Source organism: Trichechus manatus, unplaced genomic scaffold (assembly GCF_000243295.1).
Source record: "Trichechus manatus latirostris isolate Lorelei unplaced genomic scaffold, TriManLat1.0 scaffold00041, whole genome shotgun sequence".
NCBI classification, from domain to species: domain Eukaryota; kingdom Metazoa; phylum Chordata; class Mammalia; order Sirenia; family Trichechidae; genus Trichechus; species Trichechus manatus.
The window spans coordinates 13,651,573-13,667,825 of NW_004443977.1; the positions used below are offsets into that span (position 1 = coordinate 13,651,573).

Genomic DNA, 16,253 nt, shown 5'->3' on the forward strand with positions numbered 1-16,253 from the left:
AGAGTGTATCTCCAGTTCCAATCAAAACATCAGTTTGGCAATCTGGCCTCTCTCCCCCTGCCCTCCCGAGCTGCCACTTCAAAGCCGGGACAACAAGTCAGTAATTGTAAGGTTGCATCTAAATATTTAAGCGCGAGTCTTGAGTCGCGTGTCCACTATACAGTCCTCATCTGTCCTCTAATTCCATTACAGCACAAAGCAAAAATGTTTCCCAAAACTCACAAACGGGAAAAGCGTCACCCTGCTGGAGGAGGAGGAGGAGAAGGAGGAGGAGGAGATGAAGGACCCGTTTCTATTGATTAGTCACCGCTTTTGTGTTAAGGGCTTTCTTTAAAATAAGAAAAAAAAAGGGGGGGGAGGTTGCAGAAATTTCACTAATGTGAGCCTCAGGCAAGGGAGGGAAAAAAAAGGAGAAGAAGGGGGGAGGCGGGCTGTGTCTAGATGAAAGTGAGAAGGACATAAAGGAGGCAATTGAGTCGGCTGCAGCCCGGCGAGCTAAGCTGCGAGCCGGCCGAGCGCAGGGGAGGGGGCGGCGCGGCGCGGCGCTTTGGCGCAAGGCACGGAGTGGGGGCCCGGGCCATTGTGGCGGCGCCCGCGGGCCCGCTCGGCAGCGCCGGGGGAGGAACAGAGGCGCCCATTGAGCGGCCGCAGCGCGGGCTGTGCACACTACCCCTGATGCCGCGACCAGGGCTTGGGTTCCCCGGCTGCGCCCGCTCCGCCCTCAGCGCGGGCCTGCGGCGAGAGGGGGAGGTGGGGTGCTCTCTAGCCACCCAACCTTCTCCTCCTACCCGGGCCAGGGAACTAAAAGAATGGGTCCAGCAGGGGCGCATGGCGCCTAGTGCGCGCCAGGGCGCACAGGCTAGAGCGCACCCGGCCGTCAGGCTGCGTGGTTCGCAGAGTGGACGAGGGATAAGGGAAAGGTGGGAAGGTGAAAAGGAGGAAATAGGACAAGAGCCCGGACAGAAGGATGAGAGGAGTTGGCTTCTTGTAGGGTGCCTCTCTCTGTGTCCTAGTGTCTGCCAAGCAGACTTCGGGCCAAAGAGGCCCCTGGAAAGATAGTCTCCGCAGCGCCCGCCAGGCCCGTAAGGGAGCGAATGGGACACACCCAAACGCCAGTCCTCGGCCAGCCTCCTCCTTCCTCTCCTCCTCCCTCAGGGCGCACAGAGCCCCTTCTGAACATTCACTGTATTTTCCACGCCGGGCGGCCTGGAACGTTTGATACTCAAACACCAGAGGGAAATTTTTGAGGTTTCTACACTTTCCTTCAAACTACACCTCACTCTGCCCTTCTCTGGGCACCGCTTGCCCTCCAGGGCTTATCTGGAAAGGTAACTAGAGGCGCTGAAGAGACCGACGCTGCATCTGCCTTGACAACCCCAAAGGAAATTAGGTTGCAGCCTCCGAGGGGGGTGTGTGTGTGTTTTCAACGGCACAGCCCCCGCTAGGGAGAATACTCTGATTTAAAAAAAAAAAAAAAAAAAGGTTAGCAACTGCCCTTGAATGGCAGCCGGCCCAGCTAGACGGCCCAAAAAACTAGAAACATTTTGTAGGTGAAATGGCCACTTTTTCCACGCTGGAGAGTCCATAAAACTTCCTGGCACAGCAGCTATTGGGGCTCATTGAATAATTCATCCCTCATTGCAAGCCCATAATGTCTATTCTCGGGCCTTTGTGGGGCTGTTTTCTCTTCTTTTCTCCTTGAATTATAAAAAGGTTGCCTTCCTTTGTTCACATCAAGCCGCTGCGAGCCGGAGCTTTGTCTGGGCCAAGCTGAAGTGTGAGTTTCAATGGACTCTCCAGGCTTTGTCTCCCAAGTTCATCTCCAAGTGTAGATTGTGTAGAGAAGGCCTTCTTTGTAAAAGCTGGAAAAGTTGTACAAATGTTTGACCAGCTCATTTGGGGCGTTTTGTCTCCTCGGCCTCGGTTGCCTGTGCTCCACGGGAGCGGCTGATCAGCCCGCGCCGGTGCCTCCAGCAACAAGTAGCCAAGCCGTGGGCCGGGAGCCCCTCCGACCGCTCTCGGCCCCTCGCTTCGCTGCCCGCAAGGGCCTGTTTGATTTGGGGTTGGCTGGCTTCTCGCATTCTTCCCTCCCAGCACTCCTCTGCTACATCAAGTCCTGGAACAAAAGCCAGGGTCTCTTCTCAGAGACCAGGGCAGAAATGAACCTCTCCAAAAAGAAAGGCCTAGGCTGAGTCCAGGGAGGGAAGCAACAACGTATGTATATCCAATACTCAACCTGTCTTGGTTTTTGGCATCTTTTCTTGCTGGCTGGAGTGCACCTGAGCGTCTACGCTTCTGTTCATTCGGAGTTGGAACATTCAAATCTAAGTGTCCCTTATAAGTGATGTGCAGATTTTGTACTGGTCTGTAAAGCAGCTCCTCCGGAGGGTCGGTGACCCACCCCGGGGGTTGGGAACTGTGGGTAAAAGGTGACCAGTCCCACCCTGGACACCACCAGGTGAGGGTCTGGACCCAGCTAGTTGCAATAGGTGTCTGCAGCCGCCCCAAGCCCACCAGAATCTTGGCGAAAGTGAAGCTGGAGAGCTGCCTGCTTCAGGCAGAATCCAGGACAGGAGGTCCTTCTAGAGAACTCGCAAATTCAAATCAGCCCAGAGAAGTCCACATCCCGGTGAGAGAACACAGGGGTGCCAGGCAACTCCTGAACCTTTGCATTTAAGGAGATGAAACTGCGCCCAGGGCCAAAAGTGCTGAGACGCAATTCCCCTCTCCCCCTGCAGAGATCCACTCCCTCCAACTCCGAAACTCTGACAAGATTGTCTTTTCTTTTTTTCTTGGTACCTTTAGATTAGTGTCTGAGGGCGACCTGAAGCAGGTAAAGGGGAAGCAGGTTGCACTTCTGGCTGGGGGGGTGGGGGGAGGATTTTCTTTTGGTGCTGACAGGCCCAAGACAACAAGGAGCAGCTGGTCAGCTGGTCAGCTGGGCAGAGGAGGGGGCCAGTGCTGCAGGCCCAGAAACCCAACGCAGATCCCCTTGGTTTGTAACCCAGAGCTTGGGCTGGTTTTTCTTCCCAGACATCAACAGGTCAAACCCTTCCACAACTGAAACCCAGTTTAAAAATTAAGAAAAAAACAGCCAACACACACACCCACACACACGCACATTTATAAGGCAGCCAGTGTGGAGCAACTTTGGGGGCCCACTGCCCAGTTCTCTCTCTCTATCTCGTCGGATGTGAAAACTGTCTAGAGACTCGGGCCTTTCCTGAGGACGCAGACGCAAAAGCTGATTCAACTTCTAGAGACCCGGACCCTCTGTCCACAGGCCTCCCCCAACGCTCAGAGACAAGAGGCCGTAACTCACATTCCAGACTCCGGGGAGCTGGGAATGGAGCGGAAGAAAGGTTTACAAAACGGAGAAATTACACAGCCTACAGAAGATTTTTCTTTTAATTGCAAGTGTTTCTCTGGGTTGTCCTTTGCATGCCCTCGCTCTGGTGCTTAGCTATGAGCGAGGAGGAATCCTGGCTCGAACCGGGCAGGGACGCCCTCAGGCCCCTCAGCGTCAGGCCGCTGCGGTCCGCGGACTCAGGCCCTGGGCGCGGCTCGCGGACGCCGCTTACCTCGCTCGCTCAGGATGCCGTCGATGCTGTGTTTCGCCTTCTTCTCGCTCTCCTCTGCTTCCTTCCTCTCCAGGTCAGCCTCCTCCTCTTCGCCTTTCCCGAATTTACTCCTCAGGATGCGGCTGATGGAGCTCACTGGGGACGGAAGGGGTGGGCGAGGGGCGCACACGGTTGAGACGCGCGGGGCTGTGCAGAGAAGCGACCCCCTGTACCCAGACCGAGCCCGAGAACGGCTACCGGCACAGCTGGGTTCTGTATTCCCTTCCCTCGGACACCCTCGCGCCCTCCCACTCACTCCCTCCCCGCAAGACCAGCCTCTGGGTGCGTAAAGGCGTGAGCCTGGGAAAGCCGCCCTTCCAAGTTCAGGCCGGAAAACGCCAGCTCTGTCCCCCTCTCCCCGGCAGGAAGCGTTTCCCTTCTTGGCTCTATGGACAGGGCCGTAAATCTCCAATCTTAGGGGATTCTCCCGCTAGCCCACCCTGCACCCACCACCTCCTGAAGGCATTGGACCCCGTGTTCCCTTTCAGGAACCTGTGCCCTGCCACCCAGGCTTTTTTTTTTTTTTTTTTTTTTTGAGGCCATAAAGGGTTTCCATTTCAACTCCAGAATCGTTTCCTATTGTAAAATCAAAAGAAAATGCACTCTTCACCATTTATTTTTTCCAGATTCTAGTCTGGTAAACAAACCCATGCTCTGAAATATCTCGTTCTCGCAGGGGGGAAAAGGGAGTTTCCTTTTAATTAAAAACAAACTCTCCCGCGCGCCCTCGTGCTGGCCCTGAGCTCGCCCCTCTTCTCCTCCGCCTCCCGCAGGCTGCCAGGGGGCCGGGATGCGCCTTAGGGCGCTCAGGAAAAACTCGGGGCCGTGGCTGAAGCCCCCTCCTTCGCACACGCTGCCGAGGCTCGGCTCGCACGGCCTCGTCTCCCTTCGGTTGGGGTTACCAAAACATTTGTTTCTCTTTAAAAGGGAACATCAATATTAATAAACGCTTGGCCTCCGCCTCGCGTTTCCTGCCCGGCCTCTTCGACATAAACTCTCTTTGGGGAGCCCTCCGTGGCGGTCTCACCACCACCCTCCCAACCAAGCTGCTCACCCCTCCCTCCCTAAAACGCCAAATAAGGTTGGTTCGTAAATATTTCAGGGCCTGAGAGGGTTGCCTCCCAATAGCCCGGATCGATAATTGGGGCGATTAGGGCTCGGACGAGCCGCCTGGGTAACAGCGACTGACGGCGCGCCTGAGGAGACGTTAATGGGACTGGTACCTGAGGGCACCGTGTTTCGATCGCAGACTGCGTCCTTGAGTAATTTGTCTCGGATTTCCCAGCTGAACATGCCCGGGTTCTCTCTTTTGTATTCCTCAATTTTCTTCTCCACGTCAGGCGTTGTCACCTGCTTTAAGAGAACAGGTGGGCGAGCGTTGGTACCGGCTATTCCGGGCCAGATGCAGTGGGCCACACTACCTCCTTACCTTGCTCCTTGTTCCCTCCTGCATACCCCGAGAAGGTCCCCCTTGTCACCCAAAGGACCCCAACTTTCTGGGCTGTTTACTTGTAAAAGGGGCACACTGAAAATCACCCCAATCCGGAGGGGCCTAGGCTCCCTCCACTGTGCCCAGAAAAGCTCAGCTAACCAAGGTAAAAGAAAAAGAGTTGTAACGCCTGGCGGAGGGGAGTAATACTTTCTGGTCCGTAGAAATAAAGGCAACTCGTTACACAGAATCAACGCACAAAAGCAAAACTAAAGAAGGAATGCTTGAAAAAGAGGCAGAAAAATCAAGTTCATTTCTGCAACTAGTGCCTCTTCAAAAAAGCCAAGATTTCACCCAAAGAGCAGAGTGATAAGGAAAAGATGAGTATCGAGGTTTTTAAAAATTAGAGTGGATAACAAATATGTATACTTTGAGAGACTGGCTCCCCCCCCCCCCCACCTCGCCGCTGAAAAGAGTTTCCAGAGTTCTTGGGGAGATTGTGAAGGGGTTTGGAACAGAAAAGGAAGAAGGGGGTTTGGAAGGCGTCAGATGACCATAACCCTCCTCTTGATTTTATCCTGTGGTTAAAAATTATATTGGATTTTCCCCGCATGCAGGAGAAAAGGCAGACCCTGTGCAGTCCCCACCCACTCACCCTAAACAGGGGGATGCTTTCATTTTTCGAAAGAAACCAAAATAATTTGAGGATCGCACCAAACTGCTTTTAAGAAAATCATTTCACTACCAAAAAAAAATCACTAGTTTTGACTCCTTGAAGACAATTTGGTTAGGGCTACAGTGGAAAAAGAAATGCTTTGAATCCAACTGCTAAGCCATCAGAAAACTCAGAGGCGCTCCTTAGATTCGTTTTGGAAAGGACCATGAGGTGTGGGTGAGCGCTGGAAAGCTACTTGAGGAAAAAAACGTCAACAGGTGGGCACGTGCAGCTTGCGTGCTTTAAGTGTTATCTATTAAAACAGTCTGATGGGGATTCCAGGGCATAAAAAACCAAACGCTATTTCTTCTTTGCAAAAAAGGCTGGAACTTTCGCTTAGCGTTCATTCGGGAGCGACCGGCCTTGACAGCCAGCGAGTCTCCCCACATACTTACATCTCGGGCTTAAAAAAATAACTCCTTGGAAAGCCTAAAATGGCATTATTTACCTCCCGCCCACTTTTCCCCAGCCCTGGAACCCGCAGGAGGCCGGAGGCCGCGGGTCCGGGCCCACGCGCTCACCTTGGGCTTGCTGCCGCCGATGGCGCCCGGGCGGATGGAGCCGGTCTCCTGGTACCTGCACAGGATCTTTGAGACGCAGCCGTGGGACACGCGCAGCTGGCGCGAGATGACGCAGGGCCGGATGCCGTGGTGGGCCATCTCCACGATCTTGTGGCGAATGTGGTTGGGCAGGGGCCTGCCGTTGATAAAGACGCCGCCGAGCTGGTTGACGCGGCCCTGGCCCAGGGGGGTGGACACTGTGGGCAGAAGGGAAAAGAGTGGCAAGGGGAAAGTCACTTTGGGAAAAGAAAAAGCAGCCCAAGGCCAAACTGCATGTCACAGCTCCCAGCACTGAAGTGTCTGTCAGTTACTCTTGGCCACATTTGTTACATTTGTGCAAATTATTAAGTAATTTAGCGGTAAACAAACTGTTTTTCTTTTGTGTCTAGGAGGGATGGCAATGTGGGGGAAGAGCCTGTGGCTGGTGCAGAATGCATCTTGCCCGAGAAAAAAACCTTCTTGGCAGAGAGAAGCTGCCCCAGGAGCAGACCTCTGCAGCTCTGCTCCACCAAACCCTGCCATACTGGGCTGCTCCCTCTCTAAAGGACTTAGGTTAGTTGACAGCCCTTGGGGTTTCTTGCTAAGAAAACTGTCAAGGGTCAAGAAGGGTCCCAAAGGAGGCCGCAGGCAGCAGCGCGTGTCACCTGTTACACCTCAGGACAGAGCAGCGTGGCCTGCTCGCAGACGCCCTGGCCCCCTACTCATGCCCTGGGTACTGCATGCTACCCTGCGCCGAGGGAGAAGGGCGCCGCGGGATCAGCATCCCGGGCTCGGGCAGCCCCCAACCTGGCAGACTGTCTGGAAAACTCGGATTGCAAAGCTTCCTGCCTCGCGGAGCTTCCCAGAAGCTCGGGCTGATTGCAAGGCGGTTTCCCAAACTCGTTGTGAAAAATTTGAGCTGCCACTTGAGATAAAAGGAACTTTAATCGATTAATTAATACTAAAAAGTCCAATCACGATGCCGGCGTTAGCCACCACAGCAACTTTTCCGCCGGCAAGAAAATTCTTCAGGAAGTAACTCGAGTTTAGCAAATGTAGGCGCAGCCGGGACATTCTTGGAGACACATTTTAGTGGAGAAAGTGCGTAGCAGTTGCTTTCTGGTGCTCAGAAGCCAGTTCACCCCTTCCCCGCCACGGCCTTTGCAAACCAACCGGGAGAAGTGGCCCGGGCCTGGGCGCAGGCCTGTCCGCCAGGCTCCGCAAGGGTTTGCGGAGAGCAGCGCGCTCCGTTTGCAGACAGAAATCGCCGGGATCCTGGCCCCCGACTGTTACCTCCTGAGGCGGGGGTGCCCGAGGACTGGGCTCCCCGGACGCGCTGAAGGAGCTGGTGGTCTGAGCCCTCGGTGGGGCAAGCGGCGTGTCCCAGGTCCGGGCTCCGGGCGGCCCGAGGCCCTGGCTTACCTTCCAGCGGGAAGCCGCTACGCGGGTAGTTCTGGCCAGGGCCCGGCCGCATCATCCTGGGCACGGCGCCGGCCAGCGTGGTCATCCTGCAGGCAGCCCGGCTCAGCAACTAATCCAGGTGCAGACGCGCAACGAAAAGGCGAGCGCGGGGGACCCTCCGGAACTCCCCCGAGCGCGGAGAGCCCCTCCCCAGAAAGACTGGAGGGGGAGACTCGGATGGGGGGACTGCGCGCTCCAAGTCCACCCACCAGAGACGGAACCGAGAGAGGGGGCGGCGGGGAGGCCTTGGAGTCCAGGCTCCCCAGCCTAGGGCGGAAAAGTTTGGGGCGAGTCTGGGCAAGCGGCCTCGAGGCTGGGGGTGCTGGGAGGGGGCTCCGAGGCGGCGACGAGCTGGGGAGGGGGGGCGGGGCGGGAGCGCGGCCGCCTAGTCTCCTCCTGTCGTGACCACGAGTGCGGGGAGTCCGGCTAGGGAGCATTTATTAGTTCTTTCACCCAAAGCTTGGTCAGGAGCCCTGAGCTGCGATTGGCCGACGGCGAGACCGTCCCGAGTTGCGGAGACAAGCGCTGATTGGGCGACAGCGGCCACTTTCTCTTCCCATCCCCGGCAGGGCCGAGGCCTCGGCCGGCCCCAGGAGGGACCTGAGCCCCGACCCTTTCCCAGGAGAGAAGGGTGGACCGTGGAAACCCGGAGAGACGACCCAGGGGAGAGGGCAGCCGCTAAGGGCGGAGAGGGGCTCTCTATCCCCGTCACTTTCTGTGTGTCGCCCTAGTCTCTTTCTTTCACTCCTTGACTTTACATTTCTAGGTCTTTCTGTGTCTCTGTGTGTTTTTCTCTCTGTCTCCGATTCTCTCTACCTGTCTTTAGTTGTATCTTTTTTCTCTTTCTCTCTTGCTGTCTGCTTTCTAGGTTTACTGCCGCTGGAGGGGGCACAATTCCAGTAAGAAGGCACTGGGGCCCCAGACACGTTGAGCCTTCCTTCTCTGGTTAATGCCCCGCGGCCTAGGCTTGTTCCTGGGGTCCTCCCTGTGTGGCTCTTCTCAAAAGGACTCCAGGGCATGAAGATCTTTTGTCTTCTGGGTCTGGGGGTGTGGTGGTAATGTGAAGCTTAGGGAGCACGTCTAGGCCCCAGGACGCTTAGTTGGAGGTGGGGGTGGGGGGCTGTCTCCTCTTCTTGATTTAAAAACTCACTCTCGGAAGCCGGGTCTCTAAATCTCGATGTATAGATCCCCGATATGTTGGCAGAGATACGTCTATATGTTAAAGTTTTGTCCTGCTGCAGCGTTTGTTCTCAGGAATTTATTATGGCATTCAGACTAAACTGCTGGAAAAATAAAAGGAGCAAAGTCTTGGCTAGGAGCTGAAGTGTCCCCAGCAGGATATGACGCCAGGAATGTTGTAAAGACTGTCTGTCCTCAGAGAAGGTACCATTGTGCATGGCCTTTTATTTATAACTTGGTAAGTGCCAGCGAACTGGCCTCCTTTACACCCCCGAGTGCCAGCCCCGCGCTCCGCACTGCGCTTTATTCGCCCGAGTCTATTCAGGGACTGTCACTCCAGAACTGCGAGGTATTCAGGGCCTTAATCAATCAAAAGGATGAGAATCGGGCAGGTTTCTCCCTTTGAAATAAAGGAAACAATGACTTCAGGGCTTCTAGTTCCCCCTTTGCTTTTTACGATTTTTGAATTTTTTCCTGCACCAGAGTTCTCCACCTCTCTCAGTCTCTCTCTCTTTCTCTCCTCCCTTCCCCCACCTCCTTTGACAGTTTTTACGTGAACTAGGGCTCTCACCCCACTTCCCCACCCCCTAATTAAGGCAAACTCAGAAAGCAAGATTGGAGGAGAGGGGGAAAAAAAAAGTATAGCTGCTCAACGGCTAAAGTTGGCCCTTTAAAAATGCACTTCCAAGTGGAGAATGCCACATCAGAAGGCTCGGGGAAGGCTCGGAACAGCCGAGCCAGGCCTCTGGAGAGCAGAAAATGTCTGGCTATCCCCCCACCCACCTACGGGGGTGCCTCGTGTGCATTATAGTACAAAGGAGAGACCCGCTGCGAGGAATGAAGCCCCGCTTAACCAGGTTTTACATAAAGTGATTCAACTTGTCAAGAGGAAAACTTTTCATTTCCTTTTTGTGCACTTGGGGGCCACCAGAGTCTGTGTCCTTATTTCCTAAGCCACTTCTCAGGGGTAGAATCAAGAGCTCTAGACGTTTCCCAAGTTTTGTGTCTCCATACGGTTGAGAGGAGCAGACAGGGCACTTTTAGGGTCAGCGGAAATTGTTGGGAGAGGTCATTGTTGGAGAGAAGCAGAATGCGGGATCAACTCGCAATTAAAAGGACCTGCAGGTCCAGGGCTGGGTCTCCTGTGTTTTTAAGCCGAGGGTTCCGTCTCGAAGCCCTCCCCGCGATGACCTGGCGGTCTCCTGCCGTGTTTTCTCTGTCCCAGGAGCGGGTGGGTCTGTGAAGGGGCGTGTTTGCTGCACACTAGTTCCCGGTCTCCCGGGGTGCGCGTCCGCAAGTAAACGCGTGGAGAGGGCGGCTACCCTTGGATGGAAATACTGCCGGTGGCACTGGGTCTCGAGGGCCCATGGGTGCCGACCCAGCATGCGCATCCATAAAGTAGTCGTCACTTGCTATAAAAATGTACAAATGGAGGCCGAGAGAGAAAGAGAGGGAGAGGATGTGTCTGCAGCTCCAGCGTTCGAAGGCAACCCGTTTTGGCTCCTCCCTGGGCTCTCCTCTGGCCCAGCGCTCGAGATTCTAGAAGCCAGAGGATTAGCTCAGCCATTCCACACTGGGGCAGGGCCTGAGGGTCTGGAGTCCCGGAGGGCGGTGGAGGGGCAACTTCGCCTCGAGGAAGCTGGGCCAGAAACGCTGCGGGGCCACTTCCAAAGACCTCGGAAGTCCAAAGTCCCTGGGCCTTTGTCGTCGAAGTCCGACCGAGAGGTCTAGGACCATGAAGTCAGCGGAGGCTGCCGGCCAGTGAGTCGGAGAAATGGGGGGCCCGCCTGCCGCCAGGCCAAACCCCGGAGCCTGGGATTGGGCAGGGCAGAGTGCAACAGGTAGCCGGATCCTTCCCTATCCCAGGACTGGTTGCGAAGAATGTGTCCCTGCTCAGTTCTTCAGCCCCTCTTTCCCCATCCTCGGAGCTTGGGTTGCCCCTTCTTTCTGAAGTCACTCTCAAACCCAAAGCCACCTCTACCCCCACTCCCCGCAGCAAGAAGAGCATCTCCACCCAGGCCCCTTCTCCTTCCCGGAGCCTATGGGCCGTGGTACTGGCGCTAACTGGCAAAGGAGTGACCCCCGTGATGGGACTTGGGAGCCCAGGGCCCGCGTCCTATGGACCCAAACGGTGGCAGCGTAATTACCCCAATGGGACAAAATACCCAGAAAGCCGCGGAAGAGTCGCTACAGCATTTTCTGAGTGAGTGTAGCTTCCACCCGGCGCTATGTGTGCAAGTCCAAAATGAAACTGAAGCCTTGAGGACAACAATCGAATAATTTAGACAAAAAAAAAAAGATGGGGGGAAGAGGGGGAAATAAGTTGCCGCTGGCTCCCCAGCCCCCTGTTTCAGATCCATTTCAGGTGAAATAGGCACAGGCTGACTATGCAGGCCTGGGAAGTTCACTCGGGGTTCACTTGCAGGCTCTCCCTCTCCCGCCCGCTTGGATGCGTGGGTCCACAGTCCCATCGCAGTTGAGTGACATCTGTCTGGTCCTTGAAACACCCTTCGGCGCGCAGCCTCTGCACTTGGGAACTTCAGGCACAAGCATTTCATGGCCTACGAGCTTCGGGGTCTTTATGAGATGTGAGATGACCTCACTTCCAAGAGGACACAGGCCTTAAGAAGAAATTATGATCTATGCAAAATAATATGCCTGACCTGGTGGCGGGGGGGGGGGGCGCCTGCCACTCAGGCCTTTTTGGCCTCATTTGGAGGGCCAGGCTCCGGCAGACTTGGCGTGACCCGGCGGAAAAGTGCCTGGCCGGCACCAGGTGTGTTTCTCTCTCTGGATGCACTCGGAGGTCTGAGCAAACATCTCCGAGCCCTCTCGGTCCCGCGCTCCTGCATAGGAAATCAAAACGCCGAGTTCTTCACCACGCGCTGTCTGGCAGGGTGGGATGATACCAGACTGCTGAACGCTCGCGTTAAACAATCGCAAAGCCAGCTGCAGTAACCGTCATGAGGCCCCCTCAGTTTTTTGTCAAAAACATCTGCGCCCCCATCGGAAAAGTCAGTCGGGATGCGTTCGGGCGTAGGGATTGAAGGAGGATCTGGACGCCGCATTGAAATGTACCGAGGGCCAGCTGCAGTGGGCCTGTCCTCGCCGTGCCCCGGCAGCTGGGTGAGGTGGCCAGCGAACTTGTGCACGGGTTCTCGATCAAGGACATATGATTTATGGGAAGAAAAGGAAGAGTCGAGAAGGAAAACGAAGGGAGAGGAAGTTGAGAGAAGTAAAAAAAAAAATTTTGAAAGAGAACGAAGGAGTGAGAGAATGAATCTCCTGCGACTTGTCTCCTACAGCGATTCATTTGGTTCGGCAAAAAACTAGTTTTATGCAAACAAGGAAGATACCAGAGCCCAATTCTCCAGGGAAAAAAGCTCGAAAAGCGTTTTGTAAAAAATTAAATCCTTTCTAATCATCAAAAATGTTCGAACCAACTCCATAAAAGTCCACGGGGGGGATTTGAGTTTAGAAGATAAATTCATTAACTATTCTGCTGGCGTGTATGGTGTGTGTGTGTGTGTGTGTGTGTGTGTGTGTGTGTGTGTGTGTGTGTTAAAGAACCATGTGTGTATGATGGACGCTTAGGGTTGGGGAGCCTTAGCTGGGGGACGGGTATTGGGAACAGCAAGGGAGGGGAAGGCAGGCCCGGGCTGAGCTAGGGGCGGAGAGAGAAGCTGGGGGAGATTGGTAGAGAGTGTGGCGGGAGGCGGGGGTAGGGGTGATGGGGGTGGGCATCTGTTAGCTTTGCCTACATGCCCGGAGGAGGGGGGAAGGCAAATGACCACTTCAGGAACTCCTGACCCAGGGCGTTTGGGGGCGCATCCGTACAGAAAATGCCCTGACTGTGGGTCTTGTCCCCCAATGGGGGCAAGCAGGGGAGGTTGCTTCCAGGCCATTCTCTTGCGTCTAGCCAGGTCTCTCTCCAACTCCAAGCCGCTGGGGCGCCTGAGCCAGCGCTGAGAGCCGCCGGCGCTTGTCGGCCTAAATCCCTTCAAGCTCTGCAGGGTACTTCTCCCGGTGGTGGTTGTCATCTGGAAGGAATGGGGGGGGGGGTGACGCTGTGAGCAAGAAGAAAGAAGCCTGGGAGGCAACTCTTCACACCCGGGGTCTCTCCGCTGAGCCTGGACGCGCGCCGCGGGAGGGGGGTGGGGGAGGCGAGGAGCAAGGGAGCACCGAAGTCCGAGACCTGAGGGCTCGCATGAGCCCAGGGCCGGTGGCCCCGGAGTTTTAGAAGCCCCACTGGGAGCAAGGGCTGCGCAGCGGACCGCGCCGATGCTGCGCAACAGGTGTGGGCCGGAGCGGGCCTCGGAGGCCTAGCCGGCAGCGATCCGGCCAGAGCCTTGGGCGCGCGGGCCGGGACCGGAGGGAGACCTTAGGAAGCTGCTGCAGGGCTTCGGACATTGCGGTCGGCTGCCCTCACCTTGTCTCCCAGCTACAACGCCCCGCCCGGGCAGCCCCTGGGAGCGCGCAGCGCACGGACAAGGCTCCCGGACCCACCGCCCAGGAATGCATCTTCTCCTGACCCCCTCGCCCTTTCAAAGGATGGGGGTAGAGGGAGAGGAAGAAAGGGAGGCAGAGAGAGAGAACCTCCCAATGACACCACTAAACCAGGGCCCAACAGTCCTTTGAATCTCTAGACCTGAAATGCATCGAGTTCCTTCCCTTAGACCTTAAACTTTCTCTCCGTCTCCCTCCCTGCAGGAAAACACCTACTTCCTATATTTAAATCAAGTTTCTCTTTCAACTATTCGTTGATTTTGGTGTGAGGAGCAAGAGAATAATTTGGGTTCAGAAGCCTGGAAATGGAAGAACCCTGAAGGGAAACTCAATAAAGATGAAAACTGATCATCACCGACGCCAAAATCGATCAAAAGGAGCCAGAGGATCCGGGAGGCTTAGCTGGAGGGATCACCCGAGAGGGGCGGAGACCTGGCGCTAACCAGCCGCTCCGAGCGCCTCTCAGAGAGCTGGCCCCAGTCCCTTCGGTGGCCCCGCGCGGTCCCACTTCTTCCCTCTGAAAAACCGCCCTAGGGGACTCGGCTCTCAGGTCCCCAACGCGCAGCTTGGGCAAACAGTTAAGATGAGTAGCCCAAAAAGGAATCAGATGCAGAGCGCCTTTTTTCTTCTTTCCTTTTCTAAACGAAATCTAATACTATCTGGCTGCAAAAAATATGTATCACCAGCCCTGAGTCTGAAAGATTAACATTTGGAAAAGCAGGAAATGTAATCTGCATGGCTAATTGATTTCCAGCGTATCAGTTTAAAGGATAAAGATAGATATCTACATGATGGATATTGTATTAATAGGGGCATAAATAAAGGCCGAAGAGTCGTTACTGAAACCTTTGAAGCCGCTTCCCGGCTCTTGGGCCCTCTACCCGGTCACTGGGTCCACCCCCTACTCCCAGACACACACAAGCCAGCCCCTGCTGGGTGGGAAGTACTGCTTCGCCCACTGGGGCGGGGGATTCTCCCTCTAAATGGAGAATTTTTTTAATGGGGCAACTCCCAAGGGAGAGGGGGCACCCTATTTTTCCCCCGGTCGCCATGAGCCAGAATCGAAAATTTAGCAGGTGGAGAGTAAGGTGGGAGAGGGGACAGTATTTTAGCAAAATGCACCAAACTCAGGTACTTAGAAACACGGACACACAGTCACGCACATGTTCACACAGCCACAAAGAAATCAGCACACAGATATATACTGTTACACAGAGAAACACATTCATCCGTGGACACACACAGGGGCCAGGCCTTAGGGCACCGACGAGGGACAAGCCCCAGGATCTGACATCGGGACTCCCCGAGGTCCCCTCTAGGTGGGGGAGGGAGGAGGTAAGGAAGCGCAGCTCCCAGCGCCAGAGCATGTGAGGGAGGTAGGGGTGCCCGCCACTTCCCGCAGAGTCCGTAGAGGGCAGGGCCGCCGCTGTGCAAGGACACGTGTGAAGGGGGAAGGGGGATTGTCGAGCCTCAGGGAGTGGCGCCCGGGAGACAGAGGGAGAGAGGGCGGCGAATTGGGGGCACCTGGAGCCAGAACAAGGATGCTGCAGTCCGGGGATTGACAGTCCTGAGTCCCAGCGGCTGCCTCCGCCGCGCCGCCAAAGGGATCTTCTGAATGTAAATCAGTCACCCACAGTGTCACCCTCCTCCATTAATTAAGAGGGACGTTTCGACAAAATGAGCGTCATCTGTATTAATTACTCAGCCCAGGGCGCGCTGTTGGCCTCGATCTCGCTAGGGAGAACGTGCAGAGGGCGCCTCATCCATCTATAGCGCGGTTGGCGAGGAGCCGAGCTGCCAGTGACGCAGCCACTACTTTGCGGCGAGGGCAGAGGAGACCCGGATCCCGGGCCGCCGGGCAGCCTGTCCCTGAGCCCGGACCTGCTGTGCGCCAGCTCAGCAGTTCCCAGAACCCCGATCAGTCAGAGGAAATGGCCCACTCTCACATGCTCCCCCACTGGGGCGCGGACTCGCATACCCACGCAAAAACCCACCAAGACTCTGAGAACACAATCCTCAGCCTGGCTCTCCACCTGCCCTCCTGATCCCCCGCCAGAACCACTCAGCTCCCCACTGTCCTCTCCCCTCCCTGGAGGAGACAAAAATCGATTCCGTGCACCCCAAGTCCTGGCTGAGCAGCGGGCCTGGGGGTTCGGTTTACCCCTGGGGCGAGGCGACAAGGGGAGGAGTGCAGAAACCCAGTTCAGTCTCCCCAGGACACCCGGGATAGTTGCTCCGGTGGGGTGGCGGGTGAGGGAGACCTTACAAGCGCCCGGGGTGCAAGAGGGTGAGGGCTCTTGGCAGGTGGGGGGCCCTCCTGTACTTGTCAGAGAGACGCGGGGAAGCTCATAGCCTCCGGGTCGCGAGTGGGAAAGCTTGTAGGGGGTGGGGGTTGCCACATTTAGGTCCTGGGCTACCTCGCCGCGCCCTTCTCCTCTGAGTGCAGGCACCCTGGGTGCTCAGGGGAAAGTGCGATGGGGCTGCATGTCCGGTGTTAACACCCTTCCGAATCTGGCAGGGGGACCACCATAGATCTCCGTGCCCCCTTGGCCTTTTCCCGCACGCCTCCACCCAGCAGGCCCTGCTCTCTCGGCGCCCTGAGCCTGGACCATCGGAACTGTGGTTCCTCCACTCAAGACCCTTCAAGAGGTTCTGCCAGATAAAAAGGGCGACTCAGCGCCCCAATTCTAAAGAGTAAAGACATCCGACGTCGTCGCCCAGCCAGCGGGCGGGTGGAGCTCTCCTTGGGCCCTGGGCGCTCTTCTGCAGGCTCGGCCCCCGCGGGCACTGGATCCGCTCCTAGT

The 16,253-nt window shown here is 56.0% G+C and overlaps 1 protein-coding gene across 4 annotated transcripts in view; it reads right to left on the reverse strand.

Moving 5' to 3' along the window:
- The window catches only part of PAX3 (paired box 3), a 100,129-nt gene extending 91,952 nt beyond the window's left edge, over positions 1 to 8,177 (reverse strand). For 3 of the 4 annotated variants that reach the window (XM_004376360.1, XM_012555559.1, XM_012555558.2), the window contains exons 1-4: positions 7,726 to 8,177; positions 6,286 to 6,521; positions 4,844 to 4,973; positions 3,582 to 3,716 (exon numbers count right to left, since the gene is read on the reverse strand). In XM_004376360.1, coding sequence (XP_004376417.1) covers positions 3,582 to 3,716; positions 4,844 to 4,973; positions 6,286 to 6,521; positions 7,726 to 7,810 — 586 coding nt within the window. In that variant the 5' untranslated portion in view covers positions 7,811 to 8,177. The remainder of the gene's footprint in view (positions 1 to 3,581; positions 3,717 to 4,843; positions 4,974 to 6,285; positions 6,522 to 7,725) is intronic. The other variant, XM_004376358.1, reaches the window with a different exon arrangement.
- Between the last annotated feature and the right edge of the window lie 8,076 nt (positions 8,178 to 16,253).